This window comes from Pleurodeles waltl, chromosome 4_1 (assembly GCF_031143425.1).
Source record: "Pleurodeles waltl isolate 20211129_DDA chromosome 4_1, aPleWal1.hap1.20221129, whole genome shotgun sequence".
Lineage (NCBI taxonomy): Eukaryota > Metazoa > Chordata > Amphibia > Caudata > Salamandridae > Pleurodeles > Pleurodeles waltl.
The window spans coordinates 397,828,815-397,856,564 of NC_090442.1; the positions used below are offsets into that span (position 1 = coordinate 397,828,815).

The 27,750-nt window shown below is 42.2% G+C and overlaps 1 protein-coding gene across 3 annotated transcripts in view; it reads left to right on the forward strand.

The window, feature by feature from the left end:
* The window catches only part of STK38L (serine/threonine kinase 38 like), a 402,183-nt gene extending 375,445 nt beyond the window's left edge, over positions 1–26,738 (forward strand). The window contains exons 14-15 of one of the 3 annotated variants that reach the window (XR_011202284.1): positions 19,282–19,462; positions 23,859–23,921. Coding sequence is in view for 2 of the 3 variants with exons in the window: in XM_069228620.1 (XP_069084721.1) it covers positions 19,282–19,409 (128 nt within the window). In the remaining variant the exon portion in view is untranslated. Of the gene's footprint in view, positions 1–19,281 lie in introns of all 3 variants that reach the window. The other 2 variants (XM_069228620.1, XM_069228621.1) reach the window with 2 other exon arrangements.
* Positions 26,739–27,750: the final 1,012 nt, after the last annotated feature.

Sequence of the window (27,750 nt, forward strand, 5' to 3'; positions counted from 1 at the left end):
TATGACCCAGTTCAGACCCACCACAAGGTATTCACAAGGTGCCTAATCTGCAGTTAGAAGTATCCATCAAAAAAACAAGTTACCTTCAGCAATGCCTTTTCTGGTGGATACTCTAAGTGCAGGCTTCTCACCTGCCCGCCCGCCTCCTGGTTCTGTAGGAATAAAAGTCCCACTCTAGAAATCAGCACACTGATCATGTCAGGTTGCCAATGAGCTCTGGTTGTGGACTAGCCTAAGAAGGCATAGGACATCAGTGGTGCTTACATGCGGCTCCACTTATCACTTTGGAGCGGAACAATGTCAGCACAGAGCTCCAGGACACAACCTACCAGCATCCAGGCGTACTGCCTTGAAGTTTCCGGATCTAGTCTGTTTTTCGGGTCAGGGTTAGAGGAGGAGCAGCAGCATCAAGGGGTGCTGGACATACCAGCAAGTGACCTGAGAGAAGAAGCTCCCCTACACATAACACCGGTAGGGGAAAAATCAGAGTATTCCTCAAGCTAAGGAATAACATCACCTCCAATAAGTGGATACTGGGGATCATCAAATACAAACCCTGCACGCTGCTCTTGAAGCTGCCACTGAACATCAAGCCAAGGCAAAGAAAACACAGCAAATTAGATCTGTTCTATGCTATCTCAGATAGATTAGAAATGGCAGATTTGCTGCAGTAAAAGACAATAGATACAGTTCCAGAAACAGAAAAGGAATCTACTCAGTCTGCTTTCTCACCCAAAACCAGGACAAGTCTATCTTGGGCCTGAGGACCATCAACAGATTTATCATGATGCAGACATTTCAGATGACAGCTCTACATGAGGTTACCCCATATCTGCTAAGGGGTGATTACATGGTAGCAGTGGACCTCAAACATGCTTACCTCCATATGTCAATGAACGACAGGCACAAGAAATTCCTGATATTAATCATACACAAGGTACAGTACTAATTCACTGTTACCTTTCGAGATAAAATCAGCCCTCACAGTGTTCATTAAATGTCTAGCCGCAGTAGCGGCACATTCCAGGAGAAAAGCGAACCATGTTTACCCTCACCTATATGATTCACTGGTAAATGCAAACTTTTTCAAACAGTTTCAGGACAGTATAATGACAGTAATAGAAATGTTATACTGCCTGGGGTTCTTCATAAAGTAGGAAGAATCATACCCAGCTCTGGCCAGGTTGAATTCCAAAGAAATTAAAGCATTCCCTGTCAAAGAAAATCCCGTTGTCAACAGGACAGATTCACCTTTACTAGCCTCCTTTGACATGGAGCATGATGTGGAAGGTGTAATGGGCATCATCATACATACTATTCATAGCATATGCCAGGCTGCACACAAGATCACCTCAGGAGTGGCTAGACATTGTTCACTGGCAACAGGGAGTTAGGAAGATCTAGTGGATATCACAGAGTACAGTGGTGAGCCACAAGTAACATCACAGTAGGCAGAACTTTGAAATAACTAATTTTCTTAATCACCATAATGACAGATTCGTCCCACACTGGGAAATTGAACGCCAGGGGTTTTTGGAGCCCAGAAAAGGCAGTAAAACTCATAGATGTTTTTAACTCCCTAGATAGTTTTCTGATCATTCAAAGCCTTATTGTCACAGATCAAGGGAAGGGTAGAACAGGTATATACTGACAACACAACCACCATGTTCTACCTCAGCAGATGGGAGAGGTGGAGTGTCTTGTGCCATCCAGACTAGCGCAGGACATATGGACATGGGCCATACAAAAAGACACCAATAGCAGCAGTTCAACTACCAGGATACAACACACAAATGCAGTCAGAAGATTTTCTGGAACTATTGGTAGCTAAAACAACAAGTAATAGACAGGATCTTCTAAAGGTGGGATACTCTGCACCTGATCGCAATGCAAGAAGAAGCAGAATGCCACAACTAGTCTCTGAAGAATGCCTGAACGATAGAATGGTCAAGGATATTTTCATACGATTTTCCCAACCAATGCCATTGATTTCCCCCTTAGTGATAGAGAAATAATAATGAAGAAACATGACTTTGAGCCTCCTGGCACCTAATGCGCCAGTCAAGCATAGTTCCCCTGACCAAGTGCATGTAACTCGGGGCCAGACATGCTACTGCCACCACAGCCAGACATTCCATGCAGAAGGGTCAAGTGATTTATCCAGAATCAAAGAACATAAAGTTTGGACATTTGGAAATTCCCCAAAGAACCATGGAATCCCTGAAAACAGCGATGAAACCAACAGCAGGGATCTGCTACTCCTCTAAATTAAACACATTCAGACAGTGATGCTCCACAGAAAGAGATTTCCAATCACGGAGAGAGTATGCCACTGTCCTAAAATATCTAACACATCTACTGGACTAGAAGCTCTTCTGTGCCTCCCTAAAATTGCATTTGTCAGTCATTGTGGTACCACTAGCACCACTCCAATGATAAATTTGAACATAGTTCTTACCCAGCTAATTAAATCATCCTTTGAGCTAATGCACAGCTCTGGACTACAATTCCTTACACTAAAGATGGGCTTTCTAGTGGCGACCTCACCCATATGTAGTGTGAGTGAGCTCAAAGCACTGAGTACAAGAACGCTACCTTCAAATCTATAAGGGTAGACTGGTGAAGAGAACCAACCCAAATTTCCTCCCCCCCCCCCCCTAAGTATCACACTTCCATGTCAATCAGAATATACAACTGCCCGTCTTCCAGAAATCAAAATCACAGACAACGCACCCTTCACACATTTGATGTCATGAGGGCAGTGATTTACTATATACAGGAAACTAAATCAATCAGGAACACCAATCAGTTCTTAGCTTTCTTTGCCCCATCAGAGGGGTCACCAATTTCCAAAGGAACTGTTGCAAGATGGATAGCTTAAGCAATCCAAAAGTCTCACACTGTAGCAGGAATAAAACTAGAGCAAAGACTAGGAGCACATTCCTCGAGAAACAAAGGAGTGACACTGATCTTCGTAACTAATGTCTCTATCAATGACATCTGCGTGGCAACCATGTGGTCCTCCTTGCACACCTTCATCAAAAACTATTGTGTGGAAATTCAGGCTAACAAAGATGCAAAGGTGGGTGAGAAAGCACCTGTTTGCAGATACAAACTCTTTCTACCAAACTTCCCACCGGACAGAGGAACACCCCCCCATATAATCTATGCATAGCATGCTAATTCAGACATTTTAGTGCTGCAAACTAATTAGTTATTTCCCTGTAGAATTAGTTTTACAGCTTGAAGTGTTTCTGGAGTTGCATACTACCATCCCACCTCTACCAGAAAGAATTTAAATTTGCAAACAGGTGAGGGAGAATGCCAGTAGAAAACAAAGCAAAATAGGAAGAGACAACCAAAGAAGATGCCTGAAAAAAGAATCTAAAGATAGTGGCCATGCTGTGAGACTTCTGGGCGTACTCTGGCATTGGTATAGGAGGGACATAGCACTAAAAATGGAGATACAAGACAATTCTTCAAACAACTTCTAGTAGGTGGAATAATGCACAGGCTGTAACTTCAGAAAGTCTTTTTGTTTACAGAAGAGAAAGCTGTGGCAACGAGAAAAGTATCAGTCAACTAGAGGTGGTAGGTCACCAATAGAGATACGATGGCTGCCGCTCTGGGGAAAAAATGACAGTGTTGCTTCAGGTTGTTTAGAACTGAGATTTCAGGTGCTCTGTGATCTGTATTTATTAGTACTCTGACATTTGCCCGACCCTTTAGAGGACCCCCAGAGTAAGAGCCTCACCCCAGTTAACTAGAGACTATCAAATTAGGGTGGCGTGGGCATGGTTGACCACCTCTGTTTTCTGTTCAGTGGAGTTTATTGGAACAAGTAGTACTCAATAAATCAGCTTAGCAAATGTTGTTTTAAGACGGTACAGAGTTTGTAACCTGATATCTGACAGATTCATTCAGATGTGCAAGATTGTAGCAGCAGCATGGTATTGATGTGATTGTATCAATTGTTCTGCTTTCCTTTTCTGGTAGAGTCTTCTAGCTGTGTAGGTTCCTCACCTTTTAAACATTTCCAAGATATCAAGCTAGATCTGGAAACTTTTCTTTGTTACCTCTGTGCACCCTAGGTGGCGCTTTGCGGCTCCTCACTCGTGCCATTCTGCTCCGTAAACGATGTGCTGAACCCATACATCCTCCTTTCCCACAGGCTGACATCAGTTCCTTTCTTTTTGCGCCACCAGACGTTGATACGGAGCTCCCTCTTGTCTCGTGAGACTCCTATTACTGTGATACTGTTTAAAGACAGTGTGTAAGGGGAATGTCACCTCCCAGAATTACAAGATGTAAATCCTGTAGGGACATGTTTAAATAAATGTCTGTGATACACTCATCAGGTTTGCTTGTGGTGTCTGGCGTTGACTCGCGACTTGAAAGCCAGCAGTGATTGTGAGTCACAGGAATCATCCGAGAGGTCATTCTTAGTCTCTGCCAAAATCATTGGGTAAATCTAAGAAAAACACAAGAAATCTAGGCAAGACTCTGGCCTTTCCCTTCCCTCACTCTCCTAAAAGCTGTGGGGCAGCTCCATACTTCTTGAAGTTTGTCAATGTCAGACTATCCTGCCACTTGTTTTGGGCACAAGGAGAATGTCCAAGGCAATCCACTGCTGTTGAATGACATAGCCCCGGACAGAGACCTGAGAGTTCCACAAGGCTGTGCTCGGAGTCTTTGGATCTTTGCTGACTCCCTCTCTTGCGCCTTCATCCTTCATGGAGCCAAGAGGCCCTCCATTAGAAACATCGCCGGAGGGTTCACTCTTGGCACCAGTTAGACTTTCCGAGCCTACACAGGGACGCCTCCAACTCCACATCCGGTGCCACAGTCTATGCTGATTCCCGAAACTTTGATGCCAATGCTGACTCAATGCAGGAAGACTAGGTACTGATTGTACTCTCAGTTGGCACCATTGTGCTCTCAACCAAGGCCGCCCCCAGCGTCTGTTGAGTTGCAGCTTCCACCACACAAGACTTAACAAGAGGGAACACGTACTCTGCATCCCCTGTTTTGCACGGACTGAGACAACAGTTACAGTGTGTGATGAGATTCACCAGCCATTCCACACAGCGTGGCCCTTGACCTGCAGCTCCCCATCTCGCTTGTCAAGACCAGTGTTATTACAGAGGTCCTTCAGGTGATGCAAACATCCAAGGAGCCCCTCTTACCTTTAACCAAGGCCCTTACAGATACTTTATTGGGGCTTGGGTTGAGCTTTGCTGTGGCAAGAGACAGCTGCCCTGGGCGATCCTGCATTTTTATCTCTGCTCCCCCAACCTGAAAACTTGGTGGTGCAGGCGCCTGCAAACAAGACAAAACATGTTCCCAGCTACTTCCCATGATAGCGAGTCTAAATGGGTGGAGATGTTTGGATAGAGAGGCTTCTTGTTCACCAGCCTGGTGCCTCAATTTGTACATGCCATCTGCCTCCTTGGGCACTATTCCACTTCCTTTGGAATTCAGTTGCTCAAGTCCTCCCAGGTGTCCCTGAAGATTTCCAGCCTGATGTGACTCAGGTTATACAAGGCGGTCATACCGTGGCCAAGTTCATTCTGGCTTGCACACCACCAATTCCATTGGGCGGCCACTGGCACCAGTGTTGCCATTCGCTACCACCCTTGACTGCAGTCCACATTTTTTTGGGCTATGTCCAGACCCTCCTGGACATGCTTTTGAGGACTTGCCTTTTTGGAAACAAGGCAGACTCCGCTATCAAGCGGTTCAAGAGCAGAGCCCTGGCACGCTCCATGGGCTTCTCTTTCCACCTCACCAGCCACATCAGCCCTTTTGCTTCAGCTGAGGTGCCGCATACCTCTAGCCAATCCAACCTTTAGTTTCAGGGTTGAAGCTGTGGTGCCCACCACACCCCGTGGTGAAAGTCAACCCCACGCCCCCCCCCCCTGCCCCCCCCCCTCCCCCCCAGTCTACTACTCCCCTATAGTCCCACCTGCCAAAACCCATTTGGCATGCCCTTAGCGAAGCACAGCCACCTATTGGGATGCAGGATCCAGTGGTTCTTGACGGGTTGGCAGCCAGAAAATTGAATAGGTGGGCCCTGGAGACTGGATGGCAGCTTCGGACCTATAGGATGCTTTTTCCCCATATACCCGTCCTGCAGGCCTATCTTCGTTACTGGAGGTTTGTAGTGGGACGGAAGCATTTTCAGTTTGCGGTGCTCCCTTTAGATCTCACCAGTGCCATCTGGTGTTTCAAGAAGTGTTGGCAGTGGTGGCAGCACACCTTCGGAGATCAGGGGTGCCAGCCTTCTCTTACCTCGATGACTAAGGCAGGCTCACTCTAGGCAGTCGTCAACCACCTCTGGAATATGGTGAACCTCCTGTCTGTTTTTTGTGCCTTTTCCCAGAGAAAGGTTGTCCAGGACATTTAGGCTATGATCCAGGTCTTTCAGTCTCTGTCCTGCTTTTCAGTGATGTCGACTTTGAGGCTAGTGGGACTGGTGGCCTATTTTATCCAGCTGGTTGAACATTCTAGCTGCAATATGCAGGCTCTACAGTGGGATCTGAAGTCTCAGTAGGTCCAGCATTGAGGGGACCTCTCTGATCACGTTCAGATTTGAGAAGAGACTGCAAAAGGTCTGCAGTGGTGATTACTAGACCTAATTGGGTCAACCGCAGGCCCCTCTTTCTTCCTCACTCTGGGCTGACTGGGTGACCGATGCATTCGTTTTGGGTTAGGGTGAAGGTGCAGGTTTTTGGTGTAGTCCCAGCTCTATATCAACCTTCTGTAGCAGAGCGCCATTCGCTTGACATTAATAACCTTATTTTCATCCACAAAGGGGCAGCTGATAAAGGTGCTCATTGACAAAACCAGCATGTGTGGTAGAAACAGGGTGGGGGTCACTCACCCTGTGCCAGGAGGTCCTGCATCTCTGAAAATGTCTGACCACCATGGAATTTTTACTGGTGATAAACCACCTAGCAGGCTTGTTGAATGCTAGATCAGATGAGCACAGCCATTGGTACCTAGCGGATCACGACTGGCAGCTACTACCATAGATGGCGCAAGGTTTCTTCCGCGAATGGGGAAAACCTTGGCTCAGTCTGTTTTCCACCACCAAGAATGCACAATATTAGCACTTCTCTGACCTGGAGTTTCCAAAGCATGTCTCACTCAGAAACTCGTTCTTCCTCAAAGGGAACTGGGGACTCCTGTATGAGTTTCGACCAATACCACTTCTGCCAGAGTTCTCAAGAAAATCCTGACCAATGGGCTGAAGTCATCCTAGTAGCCCCAAATTGGGCATAGGGAGTCTGGTTTCCAGATCTCCTGGGATTGTGCATCTGTCCTCCAATCAGGTTGCCCCTCCAGAATGCAGGGTTCTGCACTTGGGGCCTTCACAGTCTCCACCTTCATTCTTGGAGATTGAGCAGCGAACACCTTTGACCTTCCTCCTGCGACAGTATTCCTTTTCCCCATAACATCGTCTCAGCATGTGAGATTCAATCCGTCTCTGTCAAAACGGTGTACAGTACTTTTTTCCCCAGACAAATCTTGTTTTGCAAACACCAACTTCTTTCTTGCCTGTGGCTGTAGGAAGGTCAGCACATCTTTCCAGCATTCTTTGCTCTACCTCATACCGTAAGGAAGAGGAGAGGCTCCATTGTTTGGACCCCAGTTTAGCGCTGAGCTTTTACATAGATCACGCCAAAGAAAACCAGGTGGACAATCAGCTCTTTGTGAGGTTATCTAGAGTGAAAAAAAAACGCAAGGCTTCTCCCACTGAATCGTGTTTTGCATTAAGATCTGCTAGACATTGGCTACAAAGCATCCTTCGGAAGGACTGCGTTCCCATTCTACCAGGCCCAAAGCTGCTACTAGGACATTGGCACACAGAGGCCCTGTCCTGGACATTTGCCAGGAGGCTATGTGGGCATCCCTCCAACGTTCACAATTGCATGGACAAACAGGTTTGCCAAGAAAGGCATATTGCCACTCACTCGTGCAGGACTTTCTGGTGTGAGTCCATCCACACCTCCACCTCCAAATTGGTACCACTTTGGTAACTATTCAAAAGGTGAGGAGTCTGAGGCTAGAAGTCTCTATTGGAAGAACAAGCTACTGACCTTTGTTAATGCACTTTCTGTTAGAAAGATTAACCTCAGATTTCTCACCGACCCGCCCATCCTTCCTGTTCTGTGATTGGACTTAATCCATTAATAAGATCCCAAGTCTAGGAATCTGCTCTCACCACCTTGCTTTTGGGGCTGTAGCTCTGGGGACATGGACACTCTTAAAAGCAACTCATGTCAGTGCAAGGGTGTGGCACCTATATAGGCTCCCCACGTCATTTCCACTTGCTGGCATGTAGGGGTGCTGCTGAAAAGTTTACAGGGCCTGTCTGACGCCTTGGGAATATTCAAAAGGTGAGAAATCTGAGGCAAGAGTATTACTAAAGATAAGTAACTTGTTTGTTTAATATATTTTAAAAGTAAAATAGTCTGGCTAGGAAATTTCCATGCCCAATCATTGGGTCATAGTAGGAAACCTAGGTTGTGGTCTAACACTTTAAACCATTGTGAACAAAACACTTGACTCGAGACACTTGACTATTTGAATAGTATGGGCCTTGTTCGTGCATCCAGAGCGACAAACTCAGAAATTTGCTCCCATAGGTTTACTTTTGTGTTCTTGCGTATATCATGCTGTACCGGGATTTACAAAGTATTCTAGGGATACTCCAGTAAATCTTAAACATAGATTTCCTTGCATTCTCTAGTGCTAAGCACATACACATATGGACTTTTTCTTAAGAAGAACATTCTGCATGCGTTTTTGCACATGCAACTTTCTTCCTTCTCAGTAGGTTTTTTTTCTTTATGCAAAAGAAACTTTCTAAAGAGAGCTCAACACCTATAAAGTAAAATGAGAGCCACACATTATTTTAATATTCATCTACTTGTTCATTATTATGCATTTCATACTAAAAGTAAATGTTTCTTGGCAGGGGAGAAGCGCTTTGATTTTAACAATGCTTATTATGAGGGCCAATGACAGATTTGACTTCTCATTCACTGTAACCCCTTAGCAGCCAAGGACATAACGATTACGTCCTTGGCTTCTGCGCGGAGGTGCCAAGGACGTAACGGTTACGTCTTTGGACCAGTACATGGGTGAGTGCTAGCGCTCCCCCTATGAGCCTCGCTTCCATGCCCCCCGGGCAGGGTTGGAAGGGGAATCGCTTTCCCTTCCACCACCTCCACCCAGTCAGTTCAGCTTCCAGCGCGGATCGGAAGAGAAATGCTTTAGCATTTCTTCTCCGATCACATGGACGGGGCGAGAGAGGCATCAAAGAAAGGAAAGGCCTTTCCTTTCCTTTGATGTCTCTCCAGGCATTGCGATCGGGCAGCAAAAATGCCCACTAGACGCCCACGATTTTTTTCTTCTTTTCTATTTCTGAATAAGGGGAGCGGCTTGGGCAAGGGCCACTCCCCATGGGGGCAAATTATTTTTAGGCCATTTCTGCCTGGGGGGGCAGAAACCGCTATACACCAGGGATTATTTCTTGTTTTGTTGTTTTATGTTTTTTAGATGTGGGGAGCGACCCCCTTAGGCAAGGGTCGCTCCCCGGGGTGGGGGGGTAAATTTGTTTTAGGCCATTTCTGTCCCCCTTGGGGGCAGATTGGCCTATTTTTATTGAGCCGATCTGCTCCTAAGCGGGGCAGAAACCACTAGGCACCAGGGATTTTTTTTCCTTGCGCCAGTTTCACGTAAGGGGAGCGACCCCCTTAGGCAAGAAAGCCCACCAGAGACCAGGGAAGATTTTTTTTCGAAAAAAGAGGGTGGGGTTATGGCCATACCCCACCCCAAATAAATGGGGCCAAAGTTGTTCTGCCCACCAGCGGGCAGATGGGGCAATTACCCCGATCCACTCCTCGGGAGGGCAGAAAGCCTACTAGATGCCAGGAAATTATAAAAAAAATAGAGGGGTGGTGGCTACCAGCCATTATGGGCATGGTTATGTCCCCACCCCAACTGAAGGGAGTAACAGTCTTTCAGCTCTCCCCTGCACAATAAAACATCTTATTCCACGGCAAACAAGAGAACTTTTGATTATTTGGGGTTTTGGTTTTACATCTGGGCCATGAGAGCTGGTCCAACTCTCAAAATCGACCAACATGGAATGGTGAGGGCTGCATTTTTTGGACTTTAGGATGCTGATATGTAGAAAAATCCACAAGACCTAGACACATCTGAAAACTAAACATCTGGGTAAGTCCAGGGTGGTGTGCTTCACATGCACCCCGCACCATTTCCTCACCCACAATGCCTGGCAAACCTCCAACTTTGCTGGAAATCACACATTTTCCCACATTTTTGTGATGGAACCTTCCGGAATCTGCAGGAATCCACAAAATTCCTACCACCCAGCATTATCGCATCCATACCAATAAAAATTCTGCCCCACTTTTCAGCCTGAGAATGTTTTTTTTTCAAACTGCCCTTTTAGACCCGCTTTGGTTCCCCCTCAATTTCGACATGTTTTTGTCTCTTCCCTGTCACAGCCACTTAGCCCACCTACGCAAGTGAGGTATCATTGTGATATGTGATTTTTTTTAGCTAAATTTGAGGTTTGCTGAGGATTCTGGGTAAGAAAACACTGTGGGATCCACGCAAGACACACACCCCTGGACTCCCTTGGGTGTCTAGTTTTCAGAAATGTTTGGGTTTGGTAGATTTCCCTATATTGCTGCTGAGCCCAGCACCAAAATCACAGATGACACCCACTAATGCCCTCCCCCCCCAACCCTGCACCTTCGCTCCCCCCCCCCCGCGCAAAAACAGATAGTTTTGTATTTGATCATTTTGATGTGTCCACGTTGTGTTTTAGGGCATTTCCTTTTGCGGGCACTAGGCCTACCCACACAAGTGAGGTACCATTTTTATCAGGAGACTTGGGGCATCGCTCGGTGGAACGAAATTTGTGGCTCCTCTCAAATTCCAGAACTTTGTCACCTAAATGTAAGAGAAAAGTGTTTTTTTTTTGGCCAAATGTTGAGGTTTGCAAAGGATTCTGGGTAACAGAACCTGGTGAGAGCCCCACAAGTCACCCTTTCTTGGATTCCCCTAGGTGTCTAGTTTTCAAAAATGCACAGGTTCAGTAGGTTCCATAGGTGCCTGCAGAGCTAGAGGCCAAAATCCACAACTAAGCACTTTGCTAAAAACACGTCCGATTTCAATGTAAAAATGTGAGGTGTGCATGTTGCATTTCCTGTTGCAGGCAGTAGGCCTACCCACACAAGTGAGATACCATTTTTATCGGTAGACTTGGGGGAACACAGAATAGAAGAACAAGTGTTTTTGCCCCTTTCTTTGCATTTTTCCCTTCCAAATGTAAGACAGTATGTAAAAAAAAAAAATAAAGACCTCTATTTATGAAATGCACTGTAATTCCCATGCTAATATGGGGACCCCGGAATTCAGAGATGTGCAAATAACCATTGCTTCTCAACACCTTATCTTGTGCCCGTTATGGAAATAAAAAGGTTTCCTTGATACCTATTTTTCACTCTTTATATTTAAGCAAATTAATTGCATTTATTGGCTCTGGGTACCTAGGGTTCTTGATGAACCTACAAGCTCTATATATCCCCGCAACCAGAAGAGTCCAGCAGACATAACAGCATATTGCTTTCAGTTAGAGTAAAATGTGGAGAAAAATTGCTGTTTTTTTTCACCTCAATTTGAATATTTTTTTATTTCAGCTGTTAGATTCTGTAGGAAAACATTGTAGGATCTACACAAGTGACCCCCTGCTGAATTCAGAATTTTGTCTACTTTTCAGAAATATTTAGCTGTCCGGGATCCAGCATTGGTTTCACACCCATTTCTGTCACTAACTGGAAGGAGGTTAAAGGCACAAAATTTAGTAAAAATTGAGTATTTCCCAGTAAAATGCCAAAATTGTGTTGAAAAATGTTTTTTTTTATTCAAGTCTGCCTGTTCCTGAAAGCTGGGAAGATGGTGATTTTAGCACCGCAAACCCTTTGTTGATGCCATTTTCAGGGGAAAAAACACAAGCCTTCTTCTGCAGCCCTTTTTCCCTTTTTTTTTTTTTAAACAAAATATGTGCTGTATTTTGGCTAATTTCTTTGTCTCTTTCAGGGGAACCCACAAACTTTGGGTATCTCTAGAATCCCTAGGATGTTGGGAAAAAAAGGCACAAATTTGGCGTGGTAGCTTATGTGGACAAAAAGTTATGAGGGCCTAAGAACGAACTGCCCCAAATAGGCAAAAAAAGGCCTGGCACCTGAGAGGGAAAAGACCTGGCAGCCAAGGGGTTAAAAGAACAACATATTCTTGAGTACAAATTGCTGTATTGTACTAAAATCAAACCTGTATCTTGAAAACAAATGATAGCCCAATTGGAAGAGTCTCCATACATCCATAGGGAGTGCCTTTTTATTAATTAGGATGAACTACCATGCTAGATAATCCTTAATGTATGAATTAACCTAGTATATTTGGATTCCAGAAATGTTGTGCGTGGACTAGCTCCTCAACATATCCACAAACCCCCTCCACCTCACCGTTAATAAGTTATTAGTGCCCTGCAATGCAAACAAGAGAAAATAAGAAATCGCTTGTCCTAAGGGTCCCCAAATCCAGCCTTGATAGTCCTGGATCTCTACAAATTCTTCAGTCGATCTTTTGGGATTCACTGTTTGCTTCGTCAAGCCCTATGGAACATGTTTAGTTGAGAATGATGCATTTCATCAAATTGGTGCTGCCCCAATTGACGGTTGCTCCGATACAGTTATGTCCTTATATTAAGTGAAAAAGCAAGGAATATCCAATCCTGTGTAGGTCCAGTTGACCATGCAAATTTGAGAAATATCTGCCCACCAACCTTTGCCCTTATTCCGCCAGACTGGTATGGATTGTGAAATACCCAAATGAGTGTTAAGCCTCTCAGTGAATCACCAGACATCTACAAGTCTGTGTCTTTGCCACCAACCATATCCTCACAAACCAGCATTGCATTTGAGTGTTCAGTGCTTATGCTACCATACACATACATATGTGTTTGTGTGTGTGTGTATATATATATATATATATATATATATATATATATATATATATATATATATATTTTACTTAATGGCGGTTGCCACTAGGTAGTTATAGTTAGTACCTAGTTTCTATAGAAAAAGTTTTTTGGCTTGCCTATATTCACGAAATTTTCCAAACAAATTAGACGCTCACTTCAGCTGCTGTCTGAAAAGTTTTGGGGTGATCCGTCAAGCGGGGGCAGAGAAAAGGGAGGGCGGGGTGCCAAAATGCATTATCCCCTTGTATTTTTTCATAGGGTTTTTGAACAGGACGACAGTATAAACCTGCTGGACAGAATTACACCACATTTCGCAGAAAGGTAGCTCTTGGTCCAGAAAGAACCCTTTTTATTCTTTGGTATAACCCTCCCGATCTTGTGCTGAGATCTGATTGATTGCCAACTCTTCAACCAGGATATGCTGGCAGCCATCTTGGCACTCTGCTTAAGCCACATCCCAGAAACAAAGTTACCAAAAAAAAAAAAAGGGGCCAGGATAGGGACTCCCTGACCCCTTAGCTCGGGTGTTGGGTTCCTAGAGGAACCCCACGAGGGCAAAAAAAAGAATGAAAATATATATATATATATATATTGCAGAAAATTGTGGTGGACAGCGAATCTGGTGAAAACTAAAAAAAAAAAAAAAAAAAAAAAAAGCCAGTGATCATCCAGAGGCAAGCTGCAATGCCTTTCAGCAACAAGCACCTTGTGCTTCACAGCTGGGTTCTCAGCTTTGTTCATAGAGCACTGGCCGCTTTGCTCTTTCACGTACATTCAAGTTCATATCCACTACTTATCCACCTCAACAGCTAAGGTCCTAATTAGCACTGACCAATAAGTGTACAAGTTCAACCTGACTTTGAACTTAAACTGAGTTCTGAGTCCAGGAAACATTGAGGCTTATTAGCCAAAGGGGATTGATGTACAGTACAGACCACATTACAGCAAGCAAGTAGAGTAAGGGCCTGTACTCGGGGAGGAGGAGCGGCATAGTCTTGTGGCTTTCCGTTCAAACTGGGTGTGTTAAGTTTATTAAAAGCGGCATCTTCGGACATCAGTACAGATAGCCACGTCAGACGGTAGTGTTCCTGTGCTGGTACATAGCTGATACTTGCTGGATATTACTGCGCAGTGCTGCAGGGCGCAGGAACTTGGGCCCAGGAACTTGGACCCCGGTCCACAACCCGAGGGAGGACCAAAGAGGATGCCCGGGAGTTACCCGTCCGCTCACCCATTCGTGCTGACGCAGCTACTGAAACCCGGAAATCACCTTCCGTTTTGGCAGTTGTTTGGTGAGAACTTAGATCGCAAGTCCCCGCCCTGACGTCTGTTAAGTAACATGCACTTCACTGGATCTTACTTGGCTGGGACACTGTGTCGACACAGTTGCCACACAAAAATGCCATTCAGTGGTGCAGAGTTTATTTAGGGTTAGATGTGCCTATTGGTTGATGCCCTCAGTTCTATGTGCAGGAGGTAAATACGAGGTGGATGCAGCGACAAGAACTTCTGCACAGGAACGGATACAATAAGTGTTCGGGGAGAAGGTAAGTCGTTCTTTTTTACTGCCGTCCTGTGTTCTTACCGCTTTATTTCCACTTCGCCTCCCATGTATTACTCTTAAATCTGTCCACCAAATTTCAGTCTGCAGCCTGCACGTGTGCTTATATGAGCATTGAGGCATATTACTGACATAACTGTGAAGTGCAACTACACTGGGGGGGGTGAATATCCTCATTTTATTAAAATAACCACAAGAATTATTACAGAAATCATTATAACCACTATTCCTTCATACCATCACAACCTCAATACACGCAGTTAGTAAGTGATCACGTCTAAAAGGCTGCAGACTTTGTCAAAGTGCCTCGGGAGTCACAGGAGACAGCACCGGGAAACAAGCAAAGTCCCTGAAACCCTTTTTTGTCTGCTAAGTGGAGATTGTCACATCACGTATTCATCATGAGATGCTACAATGCCCCTCGAAGAATGAAAAGTGCTCACATAAACAGTGGGGAACGGAACACGGCAGCCCCTCCATAAATGCGTCTCTCCCCTCTGCTCTTCCAGCTGCCAGCCAGAAACATTTTTTAAATCAACATGGTTGACATTACTTGTATTCGTCATGAATGTGCCTGTGAGGTCAGGGGATGAGAGGGTTGGATGGGAGGCCATGGTTCTTAATTAGTTTCGGTCTCGTATGGCTGGCACCCAGCAGTGCTGGAGGTGCCAGCAGGGCCTCTGAGCCAGACGAGACTGAGAGGAGTCAGGACAGCTGCGACTAAGCCCAGGGCTTGACCATCGGCATCTGCGACAGGCATCTTTAGCTTCCATGAACTGCAGCAGCCTGTGCCTACAGCTCCGCCAGTGACGGTGATCACCTGCCAAGCCTTACCAAGGAACTTGGAAGGCACTCGACGAAAGTGCACAGCCTAGCAGAACTCACCCTAGGCCCTTCTGGACTCGCAACCTCCTCAGGTGACTGGCACACTCTTTCTCTCTCCAGTGAAGGTTCTTAGGAAATTATTGTTAACCCTCAACATGAGCATTTAAACTTTAGCACGTATAACAACAAAATGGCATGTGTTTCTTCCCCGCCATTCGGACTTGGAAAGTGGAAATGTTTAAAACAACCGTTAAGAAATTGAATTATACAAAGTTGACTTTCCTTGACGTTTTCCGGAATTCCCACAACTAAAAAGGTATTAGAGACAATAACTAGCAAGTTTCAGTTTTAATTCACTATGTGTTTGCAAATATAGCTTCTTTTTTTTATAGAATTATATGATCTTAGTAGTAGTCGAACACAGAAGACGTTTGAAGATAATGCAGAGCTCATAAAACTTTGCTTTCCAGTAACTACATCTTAGTAGAGGTTATCGCGGACCAATGAGAATGTTTGTATCTATAGCAGGTGCGGCACATGACGTCTCCATCAGTTCTTGCTTTTATTTCTGCATCACATTACTTGCCTGTATGTTTCAGCTGCACAGTAATGACAATATATTTGTATCTCATCAAAAACATGACTGAACTGTACACATATTTATAACTATTTTAGTAGTCCGTAAACTAGCAAAATGCCCCAAAATAAATCCTTTTTTACTTAATATAAGGCATATTATATTTTGGTATGCAGACTGATGGAAATGCTCTTCTTTATGATTACAACTTTTTATATTAGTACTGCTTTCACTCGTATGTCTGCAGCCTGTGCTTTAGCTGTACTAGACCTACCTGACAACTAGACGCATTTTTTCTACGTTAATTTATATTTCAGATGCACAAAAATGCCAGTGATCTTGCATTTCATGGGGTTTGCAGCAATTTCAACATATTTTTCAAAATATCTTTAGTTTTGCAGTGCTTAAATGTGTCTATTTGCTGATATTTATATATTTCCACACTTCATTTTTTGGGTTTACTCGTGAGAAACTGTCACACATTTCGCAGTAGAATGTCACTTAGAAGTACACTGAAGCAGTTGAAATCTCACACATAAGGAATCTGAAAACTTGGCAGCTATGCTGGTTTGGTGGAGATTTACGTCTTTGTAGTCTTGTTGGCCTCTCTATAGGAGGATTCATGTTATCACAGAATCCTAGAGAAAGATGCACCAAAAACAATCTCATGTTGCCAAAGCGCACATTAGATCACTGGTGACATTTCCTTGTGTTCCATTTCACAACTGTTGTGGTGAATACGTATTGGACGTTTACCCAAGGAGGCAGAAAGAACTTCACTTGGGTAGATATTTTGTGCAAAGCTGTGGACTCTTGTTGGGCAAAAGGGCAGATTAGGTTCCTTTGTGAGCGAGTCACACACACAGCTTCTGACTGATACACCCATTCACAGACACTGACACACTCACTCTGACACTCATGCACCCACTCAGATTCCCACTCACAGACCCACTCACACACCCACTCACACTCATGCACCCACTCACAGGCCCACTTGGACCATCATGCACCCACTCACAGGCCCACTCGGACCCTCATGCACCCACTCACAGACCCACTCTGAGACTCATGCACCCACTGAGACCCTCATGCACCAATTCACAGACCCATTAAGAAGCTCATGCACTCACTCAGACACACTTAGACTCATGCACCCACTCACAGACCTAGTCACACTCAAGCACCCACTCACAGGCCCACTCGGAACCTCATGCACCCGCTGACAGGCCCATTCGGACTCTCATTCACCCACTCACAGACCCACTCGGACCCTCACGCACCCACTCACAGACCCTCACGCACCCACTCACAGACCCACTCAGACCCTCATGCACCCACTCACAGACCCTCACGCACCCACTCACAGACCCACTCAGACCCTCATGCACCCACTCACAGACCCTCATGCACCCACTCACAGACCCTCATGCACCCACTCACAGACCCTCATGCACCCACTCACAGACCCTCACGCACCCACTCACAGACCCACTCAGACCCTCATGCACCCACTCACAGACCCACTCACAGACCCTCACGCACCCACTCACAGACCCTCACGCACCCACTCACAGACCCTCACGCACCCACTCACAGACCCACTCAGACCCTCATGCACCCATTCACAGACCCACTCATGCACACAATCATAGACACACTCAGACAATCACGTCCCTACTCAGAGACCCACTCAGTCATGCATCCACTCACAGACTCTATAGTTACTTGAGCTAACCATAACTACGACTGCTGAATTTCTATGGCTTTGTGCAAGTAAATTCAGATCTTAACTATATCGTCCCTGTAACTTTTTTTAAAGTGTGTGTATATATATATATATATATATATATATATATATATATATATATATATATACCTTTAGTGATGTACAATAAGGATATTTGTCACTGCATGAATTTGTACACTTATCATAGGTTTTAGATGCAGCTTCCAGAAGAGGTTCATGGCAGGGTCCTCAACATAGAGCTGCAGACCTATTCTTTAATTTGAAATAGAAATACCTTCACACTTATCACTGCTGAGCTCGAATCTTTTGTTCTGAGACTGTAGTCTTTGTGACTCCTGTACCAATTTACTTTCCGCAAATTATTGAAAGCAGCAGGGCACAGACCTCTAGTTGAGGTGGGTGTAGTCAAAAAAGATTGTTTCAGTTGCATTGTTGACAGTATTGCTGATCCATGAGTATTGGTTGATCATTGGGTATTTTGGAATTTGGCCCTGATTCTTCTTTGTCTATCCCGGTTGGTAAATGGAAATTTGCTTTGGTGAAGAATCTTATTCTTTAAAGAGCTGTGAAACTGTATACCCATTTTGCAAAGTCTATCAATTCAAAACATCATACCTCAATCTTTTTACCAGCTGTTGCCCAATGCAATGTGATGTTCACAAAGAACGTGTTTTTGCAAATTCATCTTTCATTGAAGAGATGCTCAGTTTAATACTGGGGAGGAGATATCTTTCGCTGTCTATTCCAAGGGTCCCATACTCCAAGAAAAAAATGCTCATTCTGAATGTGAGACTTTTTGCTTCCACTGAACTGGAGATCCGTTGCTGTCTTTATGTGCAGTGATGAAGTACATGCTGTTCTGCTAAGGTTTTTCAGAGTAAATACGGCACCAGTCTATGGAACGATGACACTTGCTGTACAAGATTTAATGTTGCTGCTTCTTGCTGCACTTATTTGAGCATACCAGAAAACTGTACTTATTTCTAAGATATTTGTTAAGCAGTACATACACAACCCCGTGCCTGGCCAATACTGATGCCTTAATAGCAGCTGGTGAGCTAAAAATTTACCACATTTTTAGTGCTAATTCAATCTCTAATGTAGAAGGCCCATGACCTAGCATAGATCTTAATTTCTCAGATGTATTTTTGGAGCAGCACCCACATGGCATAGCGCACGGACTGCTTGCATACCTTCATTTCAGTCCTGCTTTTAACCTTCATTCACACTGTATGCTATAGTAAACATTTAGTATAATTCCCTAGTATGGATTTTAGCTGCTAAATGGGCTTAGTGCCCATTTTAAAATGGTCTAATTTATGCCGCCTTGTATCGCAAACTTGAAATAGTCACTTTCAAGTAATAAGTTCTGACTCAGTTTTGTGTTTGTATATTAACCACCTCAGAGAAATTTGTCTAGCTTCTGAATTTATTTTAAGGCTTCTTTTATAACGTCTTCTAATTTTTTTTCTTTTCTCTTTTAGTGCCAAACATTACAGAACCTGACTACAAGTCCAAAGACTGGGTTTTTCTCAATTACACATATAAAAGGTTTGAAGGGCTCACGCAGAGGGGCTCAATTCCATCCTATATGAAAGCTGGAAAATTGTGAGTGCGTCCTTCAATATGGACAGTTCACACCCAGGAATATCTATAAAGACTCAGGTAGCCATGTCACCAAACCTCTGTGGCGGCAGCTTTGAATTCAAATAGACACTGTGTGATGTGCACACCGATGCAGAAGACGAAATTCTACAGGATTGGAATTTCTTTGTCTACTACAGGAATTAGTTGGCAGAGCCAGCTGGCTTTTATAAAAAGAATATTTTTTGTTAACTTTATTAAAGGTACTGGAATAAATGCGTACATATCACAAACCCTCCTTTTTAATTGCACTGCCGTTTGTGTGTTTGAAGGGTCATTGTGTTTTGGTGTACTGTGGCATTCTTGGTACTGTCACTCAAAGCAATTAAGAAGAATCCCATTTGTTCTCATGAGAGAGATGTAAACTGTGGATCAGTCATTTGTAAATTACCGAAGGGGTTAGGGTGTAATTTGTAAACCTAGCAATTTAAAAATGGAGGTATAGGTCAACTGCGGTAACAAAGTTACAGAAAAGGTGCACCAAGGAGCATTTCTGAAGCATAAGATTCCAATGTGTTTGTCCCTAATAATTTTTTCAACTCTAGTTTATTGTACTTCTTGTTAAGCATTATGTTGTGAACTGTCATATGTGCCATCACAAACTTTAGATCAACTGAGCAAATTCTGGTGTGTAAAGCGGTGTTGTGCTCTGTATGTTCTCATTTGGCATTGAATCTGGTTGGACTCCTTAGGATAATATATCTATTGCTGGTAAACCATAGAATGGTGCCTACAATACTGAATTAAAAATCCAAAGACAGTGTTTATTCAGTGGATTGGTAATGACAATTACACACAAAAACGAATGGAGCTTAAAAATGCTCAGAACACATAAAACTATTTATTTTTGCTTGCAGCGGTGGAAACCTTTATCATTCATTCTAGCAACAATTTCACCACAAATATGTGAACATACTTTTTCTCAAATACATTACTGACTTGCTCTAGCTATTGTTCTGCTGGCAATTAATAAGCACTAATTGCAATTAGAAGTGTGAGGAATATAGCTCTGTAACACAAGTAGGATTGACATCCGAGAAGGTAATCCACTGATGCAGAGAAAGTGTAAGGGTTCTAATGTAATCGCTGAGTTGGTGAGATACCAAAGCAAATATCCCTCCTTCATGATGCAGACATGATTTACTTCCAATGGTATAAACGTTGCCAGCTAATTAATTGGCTGAATGATTTAGAGTTGTAGGGGTGTGGAAAATTTGAAAGGGACTGTTTAGTTATGTATGTGTTTAACCCCACATGAGTTCTGTAATGTAAATGGATCATGTTATTTGATTTGTTTACTGGATTAGTGTCCACTGCATGTGCTTTTACCAGCACTTAAGAGTCGACCTAATACGTAATCATTTCAAAATCTTTCCTCTTTGTCAGCTAGTAGATGATTCTCTTGTTACTGAGTCAATGAGGTTTAACTTGTCTGCTAAGTAAATATTGGTAACTGGTTTTAAGGCACTATTTCTGTTCACAGTAATTTGCTACATTAACTATAATGTGATGAGTCATACACTCAGTGCAGTTTTTGTATCAGAAATAAGGAGGGGTGGAAAAGAGTTTACAAATGCATCAACAATCAATTTCTTAGTCGATTGCGTAGTATATGTCCTTTTATACATGCATTATGATCCTCTTTAACTTGTTGCATATAGAGGCATTATTAATTGAACTTAACAAATTGGACTCTGTCCCGTGGGAAGAGGAACATCAAAATCAACATTACATTTTGTTTTTAGTTCTTTACATCACCTAGTTTCACCTCACATAGCTCAGAGAATCCCCCTCTGACCTCGATCAGTTACCAGAAGGATGGAGTCATATTTTTATCTACTACATTCAAATACAGATATCCTTCTATATGGTCTTTTGATTTTGTCTTTGAGAATGTTCTTGCAGTAATAACCTTATGAGAGAGGGGTTTACCACCTATTCTGTGCTGTTTATTTAATTTTGATCCCTTTGGTGCATCTATTTTTTTTCTTGCGATTAGACCATAATGAAGATCATTTTTTAGCACGTGTTTTGAAAAAACAGACTTTAATGTGCTGTTTCTTTTTTTTTTTTTTTTTTTTTTTTTGCAGAAATGTAATTTGCCCCAAGTAGTTTTTCAGGTCATTCTCAGTCTCTCAAACTGTTCTTACTGTTTAGTTTTCTGAAGCTTAATAAGTTTTTTTTTCTGGATCTTAGGGTTGCTGAACATAAATGTTTTTGAAACAAAGCTAGTAACCCCCATGGGTTACCAACTGCCACCCTAGAAACATGTTTGGGTTTCTCAGACAGTGATAAAGAGAGTGGAAGCTGTGAATTAACTCCATTTGTTCTGCAAGTGCTTGCTTTTGTCTGGGCAAGAGGTTGATATTCAAGGTGAAATAAACATTTTCTTCTTTTCATATAGAAAAGGCCTATGGCCATGTTAGGCCTTGCTGAGGATGGTACATCTACACCTTTAAAACAGAGGTCTTATTTGAGCAGTTAATAGAATCCTTTTGTGCTTTGAGGCTGGCGTCCACAGTGTCTGATATAATTTATTCAATGTAAGGAGTATATTCTACTTTATCTTATCACTTCCTATTGCTGCCAAACGTTTTCCTGTTCTACTCTGTTTTTCTATATATCCCTGTGCCCCGGGAAAGCAATGTTTGGTCACTTTATTGGACTGTGGACTGTTTATTTCTTGGTATGATCTACCGTCCATACCCTCCATGTTCCTTTGTAGAGCCAGAACATCCATATAGCTTTTCATTAAAGTTTGATCTCTTAAAATGTGTTCCATTTTATCTACCTCCATGAAGCCTGTTGCGAGGGGATAAAGCAATGTTCTTAGAGGAGAGGAGGTTTGATTTATAATATAACTCTTTGTAATACCATCCTGAAGACACCCTTTCAGTCACCTGTAGATCTCTGGGATAATTATCTGTGCACTAGACATGGTCTATTAAGAAAAACATGACCGGCTTTTAAAGTCTGGGAAATAAGTCGCAGATCAAGCAGCACTTAACTTTAAATGGCCATTCCTTGTGTGGATCCCTAGGAGGTGACTGTTTTCAATTCTCAACTCCCCCAAAAAAAGGTAAACCTCGTGGTTTCTACAGACTCTTCTCAACGGTAATTGTTCATCCAGAACACACAAATTGTGGATGCTGTTGCCTTGAATCTACCTAATCGGTTTTACCGGTCTATAATTTCTTATCATATGAGCCTAATAGACTGCCTAGGTCAACAGAAAACATACGTGGAGGGGATTGTTAAAATATAATTGGCACTATAATACCAATCTTTACTTGTTTTTGCTGACCACTGTACTGTATGTAGTGCAATGGTAGTGGCACACTGCTGCTTTCCACGGGGCCAGCTGAGGCAAATATATCGTTGTTCTAAATGCTGCAAGGAAGAGACCTTGGGAGGCGGGGGGAGGAGAGTGAGAGACTGACTGGGTGCTCTTGTTAAGCTCAAAAATCCAAATGCTCATTACACACTAACAGTCCTAAGGTTTGTTTTGGTGAAACCTCATTGTTACCAGCAAGGTGCAGACCTTACGAGCCTTAGTCAAGATTCAACTACTTTCACAGAGGGTGGGCTCTCGTTGCAGCATATCTCATGAGACGTCTTAGATGTGCCCTTTACACCTTTCTGTCAATACCCCTAAAGGAGTGAGTGGTACTATAATTAACTGTGCTTGTAGGTTTTGTTTAGGACATTTGCCCTGCCTAGTACATCAACAGTCACCTCGTGGTGCTTAGAATCATCCATAACTCAACCAGGTAATGCAGAATTAGTAACATCACTACTGCTAGAAGAGGCAAGATTGCACTTCTGCAGACATCTTTAGACAAGTCATAATAGGTCTGAATAGCTAAGGGAGAGACTGCCATAGCTCCTAGTGAGAGAAAATATCTTCTATCATTTGTTGTGCATAATATGTGCCTCAAGTTCATGGAGCAGTCTACCCATAATGTGTTCAGATAGATCTTGCTTTGTGATGTTTGTGTTCTCAAACATCTAGCATGTTGCAGTGTAATGGTAACCTAAACGTGTTGGAGCTGGTACAGGCACATTGTCATTTAACAGCTCAGATACAAATTGAAATTAGATTTACAGAGATTGTGGCACAAAAGAAAATCCTGTCTGTGCCAATTTTTGCATACTCTGCAGGTTTTTTATTACCATACTTTAGGTAGATCCACTGCCATAATGTGTAGGTTTTTGTACTAATTGAGGACGTAATTAAAGCCTCTAAATGGATCCAGAACTGGAATACCAAATGCATTAAAGTACTTTATTTGAAAGGGTCTGCATAATATGTGTAGATTGGCTTTCGCTTAAGACACAAGATGATTTATATACTAGCTGCCACCGGCTAGGCCAGTCTAACTTGTAATATTGGGTTTTTTTGTTTTGTTTTTCTTAGGAAACGGGGGCATATACATTTCCAGTAGTTTACTTCACTATACACCCGTTTACCTCCAATCTTCTGAGCCTGCTAACAATGATAATCATGTACATCAATATTTGTGTAAATGTTTTGGATATTCCACATACCCTACATTTGCAATTGAATCGTATGAACTAGAATAAAAGTAGAGATTTCCTATCCTAAACACTAAAATTGTTACCTTTGGCATTTGAGCATACCTTTGGAAAAGAAGTTGGATAGAGAGATGCTATGTTGTACCATACTCTAGTGAAAGTTATAGCACATTAAATACATGTTACTCACTTACATTAATTCTACAGAAAATCATGAGTAAGTAGTCAGACTGGTGTATATGGAAGGTGCTTCATGACTTTACACACCAGAGGTGTTCTACACTGGAGTTTGTATCTACTAAAGTGCATTATGACATTGCTTGTTCGTTCTTCATTAGGGATGCATTGTTCATTCATTTGTGCATGTGATGTTATGCTATTATGGTGTGAATGCTTTTTATTTTATCATATATTTTTATTTACGTTATATCATTACCAAAGATGCTGGAACAAATGGATGAATGCTTAAACGTTAACCATATGAAGTATTGCTTTTTTTACAGCATATTTCATTGATTACAATTTTTGATAAGTGTAAAATGTGGAAGGTCGTACACAAGTCCTAAAATGTTTCATTTGATTGACATTAATGAATACGGGGATTTTCATTTTTAATTGGATTCGTTTGTATAGGTATTTAGGTACAGGAAGGTCAAGCTGGGGGAAGTTGTGTTGCTGTAACAAGAGAATACAATAAAAATAATATAACCAGCGAATACATAAAATCCTGTTAGTTGTAAGGAATATTTGCACTGTTGATTTGCCTTGCTTTAAAGTTGGGTAGATTGTGTTACTCCTAGGTTGCTTATTGCAAACCTCAGTTACTGTACTCGAAGTATGTAAATGTTACTGCTTAATCGTGTAAACAGAGAGAACCGTGATGTTATTTCTTTGCCCAATGACACTGTAATACTCAGTAAGGTGTTTTTCTTTATTTAAAATCGCTAGCATTTGAGTCAGCAGTCCAAATGTGCATCCGATTTAATGGAAAACATACGTTTTCTTATCAAGTGTAGGCTGATTATTTTTTAGGTTATGTAGTCTTCAGCTGAGCTATTATTGTACTCGCATGTGCAAGTTAATTAATACCTTGACATTGCATTCTGCTAGTATGTTAGCTTGTTTTTATTTTTATTTGCAGAGTATCAGATTGAGGGCTTCCTGGACACTTTTATATGTCGAAATCACTGTTTTACATCACCAAACTCTCTGTACATATTTGAAATTGAATTTGTAGTAAATTGAACAAAATATACGTGAACCAAATTGGCCAAAAACATCAGCCATTGAAGGCTTTATGCAATAATGTAATTTGAAATTTCTCATATGCTGCAATGCACAAATTATGACAAGGGCTTTGATTCACGGCCAAAGCACTATGTAGTGTGCAAAGTTTGAAGATGTTGATGTCCACTTAAAGAATTGTGTAACTTGAAGTGAAATTGATGACAAAATAAGTAAACATTGCTTAGTTTGTTTTGCCACAGAAAACAGTGCTTCGTAGGACTTTTCTGACGTGATGAGGTCCAAAACATACACTGACCCCTATTTGTTGCTGAAGAAGGCAAATGTATGAACATGATGACAACCGTGATGTGAATTCAAAGTGCAGTCTTCCCTTGATGATACCATCACTTAGCATTATTAACTGAAGTGTTGCTGTTTCCGGGGTTTCCCGCTGAAGTAGCAGTTGTATTTTCATGTTTTATTTGATCACAGGAAGAGTTGTATTTTTTTTATTTATTGTGCCCCCTGATTTTGGAATTCATTCTGTGAAATTGGGAAGTGCCTATGATCCTTGGTTATTTAAAGCAATAACGTCATTTTTATGGGCTGCATAATGCTGTACCACATTTACAACAGGTGCCCCTCTCAGCCCAGCACAAATATTTGTGTCAGATTCTCAATATGTACCCTAAGTCAGGAATTTCAGAAAACGAGAAGGATCTAGGAAAAAAACACTTGGCTTTTTGGCTAATAATAAGCGGTGTAAACTAAAACATAGCTACTTTTGAAATGTTCTTTTTATGCAGAATGAGATTAGTATGTTAAAAATCTCTTGACTCACCTCTTCTATGATTCTCTCGAGACAGTTTTTAGAATATATTATTCCAGAATTGGCTAATAACTTCCATTACAGAAGAGGTTGCCTGTTATTGTTCACTTGTAATCTAATAAAAACTTTTAATTTATAGAATTCTCCTAAAAGGGTTTGACCTGTCATATCAAATTTCTGTGTATATGGTTATGTTAATCGAAAGTGGAACTAAAATCTGAATTTGCAGACTACTAAAAAGTGGAGATATCCTTTGGGCTAGGTTTTCTTGAATGCATTCAGTGATTTGAATAATATAGTGACTTTGAAAGAGGATGAGTTGGGTTTATCCCAATAAAAATGCTTTTAGATTGAATCAATTGAAAGGCTTAATTCTAAAGGATATAGGGTTGTTATACAGTAACTGAGTTTATCAGCTAATTGTATACTCCTTTCAAAGGGGTAGGTGCGCTCTCAAGAGCATTGTATTTTTCACTTACTTTGCCCAAGATGCGTTTAGGAACTGTGCTACAAAACTTTCTTTTTTTTAACGTGGGATTTTTGGGTGATGGGAATTTAAACTGTCAATTGTTTCACATTAAAACGTTTAACAATCTTGTGCTTGTGATCATTTATCCAGATTGTAAATTAGATTTTTTTGATTTGTTTTGTCACTGGAATAAAAGCCTATGTTTACAAAAAATTGAGAACTGAATTGTTAACACATTTATCTGCTTTGTAATTTGAAAAAACATGGTTTCGCGTGTCATTCAATGTTCTGTTTCCATAGGTAGTTCAGTGATGCTCTAACATTTGCCCTGAAGTGAAGCGCTTTTTCATTTGAAGCAATGCTTTGTGTGTCTTTAGCTGTGTGATACCTCTTATTTCTATCAAGGTTGGAAGACATCCCTTTTAATTATTTTTGCTCTTTTTTGGTGGTAGGAAGTACACTGATATTACGCTTATACAATTGGAGGAGTCTGTAAAGGGGAACATCCATAAGAATGTTTGCCTGCTCATTGCTCATGGAAAGATTTTTCGTTTTAGTTTCCTTAGACTTGGGATTGAAAAACTGAAGAAGAAGCTGTATTTTTTAAATTGGTTGCAACAGGGATTACTTTATACCTTTTTGGTCACATGTGTGTGTTTGTACCCTTTCATATTTGGGCTCAGATGAAAGGGAGGCCCTTGCAACCATCAGACCTTGGCAAGCCTGGGTGGAAGAAAGCTCTTTAGCTAGCACTCCTCCCTCTAGCCTCATTAGCCTATCATAGCTTAAGGCACTCCCTCTATTTGACCTGATGTCAATTCCGTTAGCATGGGAGCTACTTAACAATGCTCATGGCAGCAGGGACAGTGTTTTTGCCATCAACATCTGAGTTAAGTTTGTTCTGTTTGGGATCACAAACTAAAAGAAAAGGTCCCAGACCGCATTGGGATTGAGCATTGATGTTTTTGTCAGTGAACGTTTTCATTTAGTGTCATATTGGGCATTCTTAATAAGAAGAGTAAGCGTTACGTTTTATTCCTCTTGATGTTAAGCTGAATTGTGGACAGCCAGCCGCTTTTTTTAAGGGTGAATTAGCGAAGTAAGGCATGTGAAGGACCTCTTTGCAGGTTACTAAAATTGATTCTCTTATTTTGAAGGGTTGTTTCAAACAGTAGTTAACGTCTACATCTGCAGTACATATCAGTCAGAAAAAACAGTAAGTTGTTTGTGCTTTTGGCTCTGTTTTAG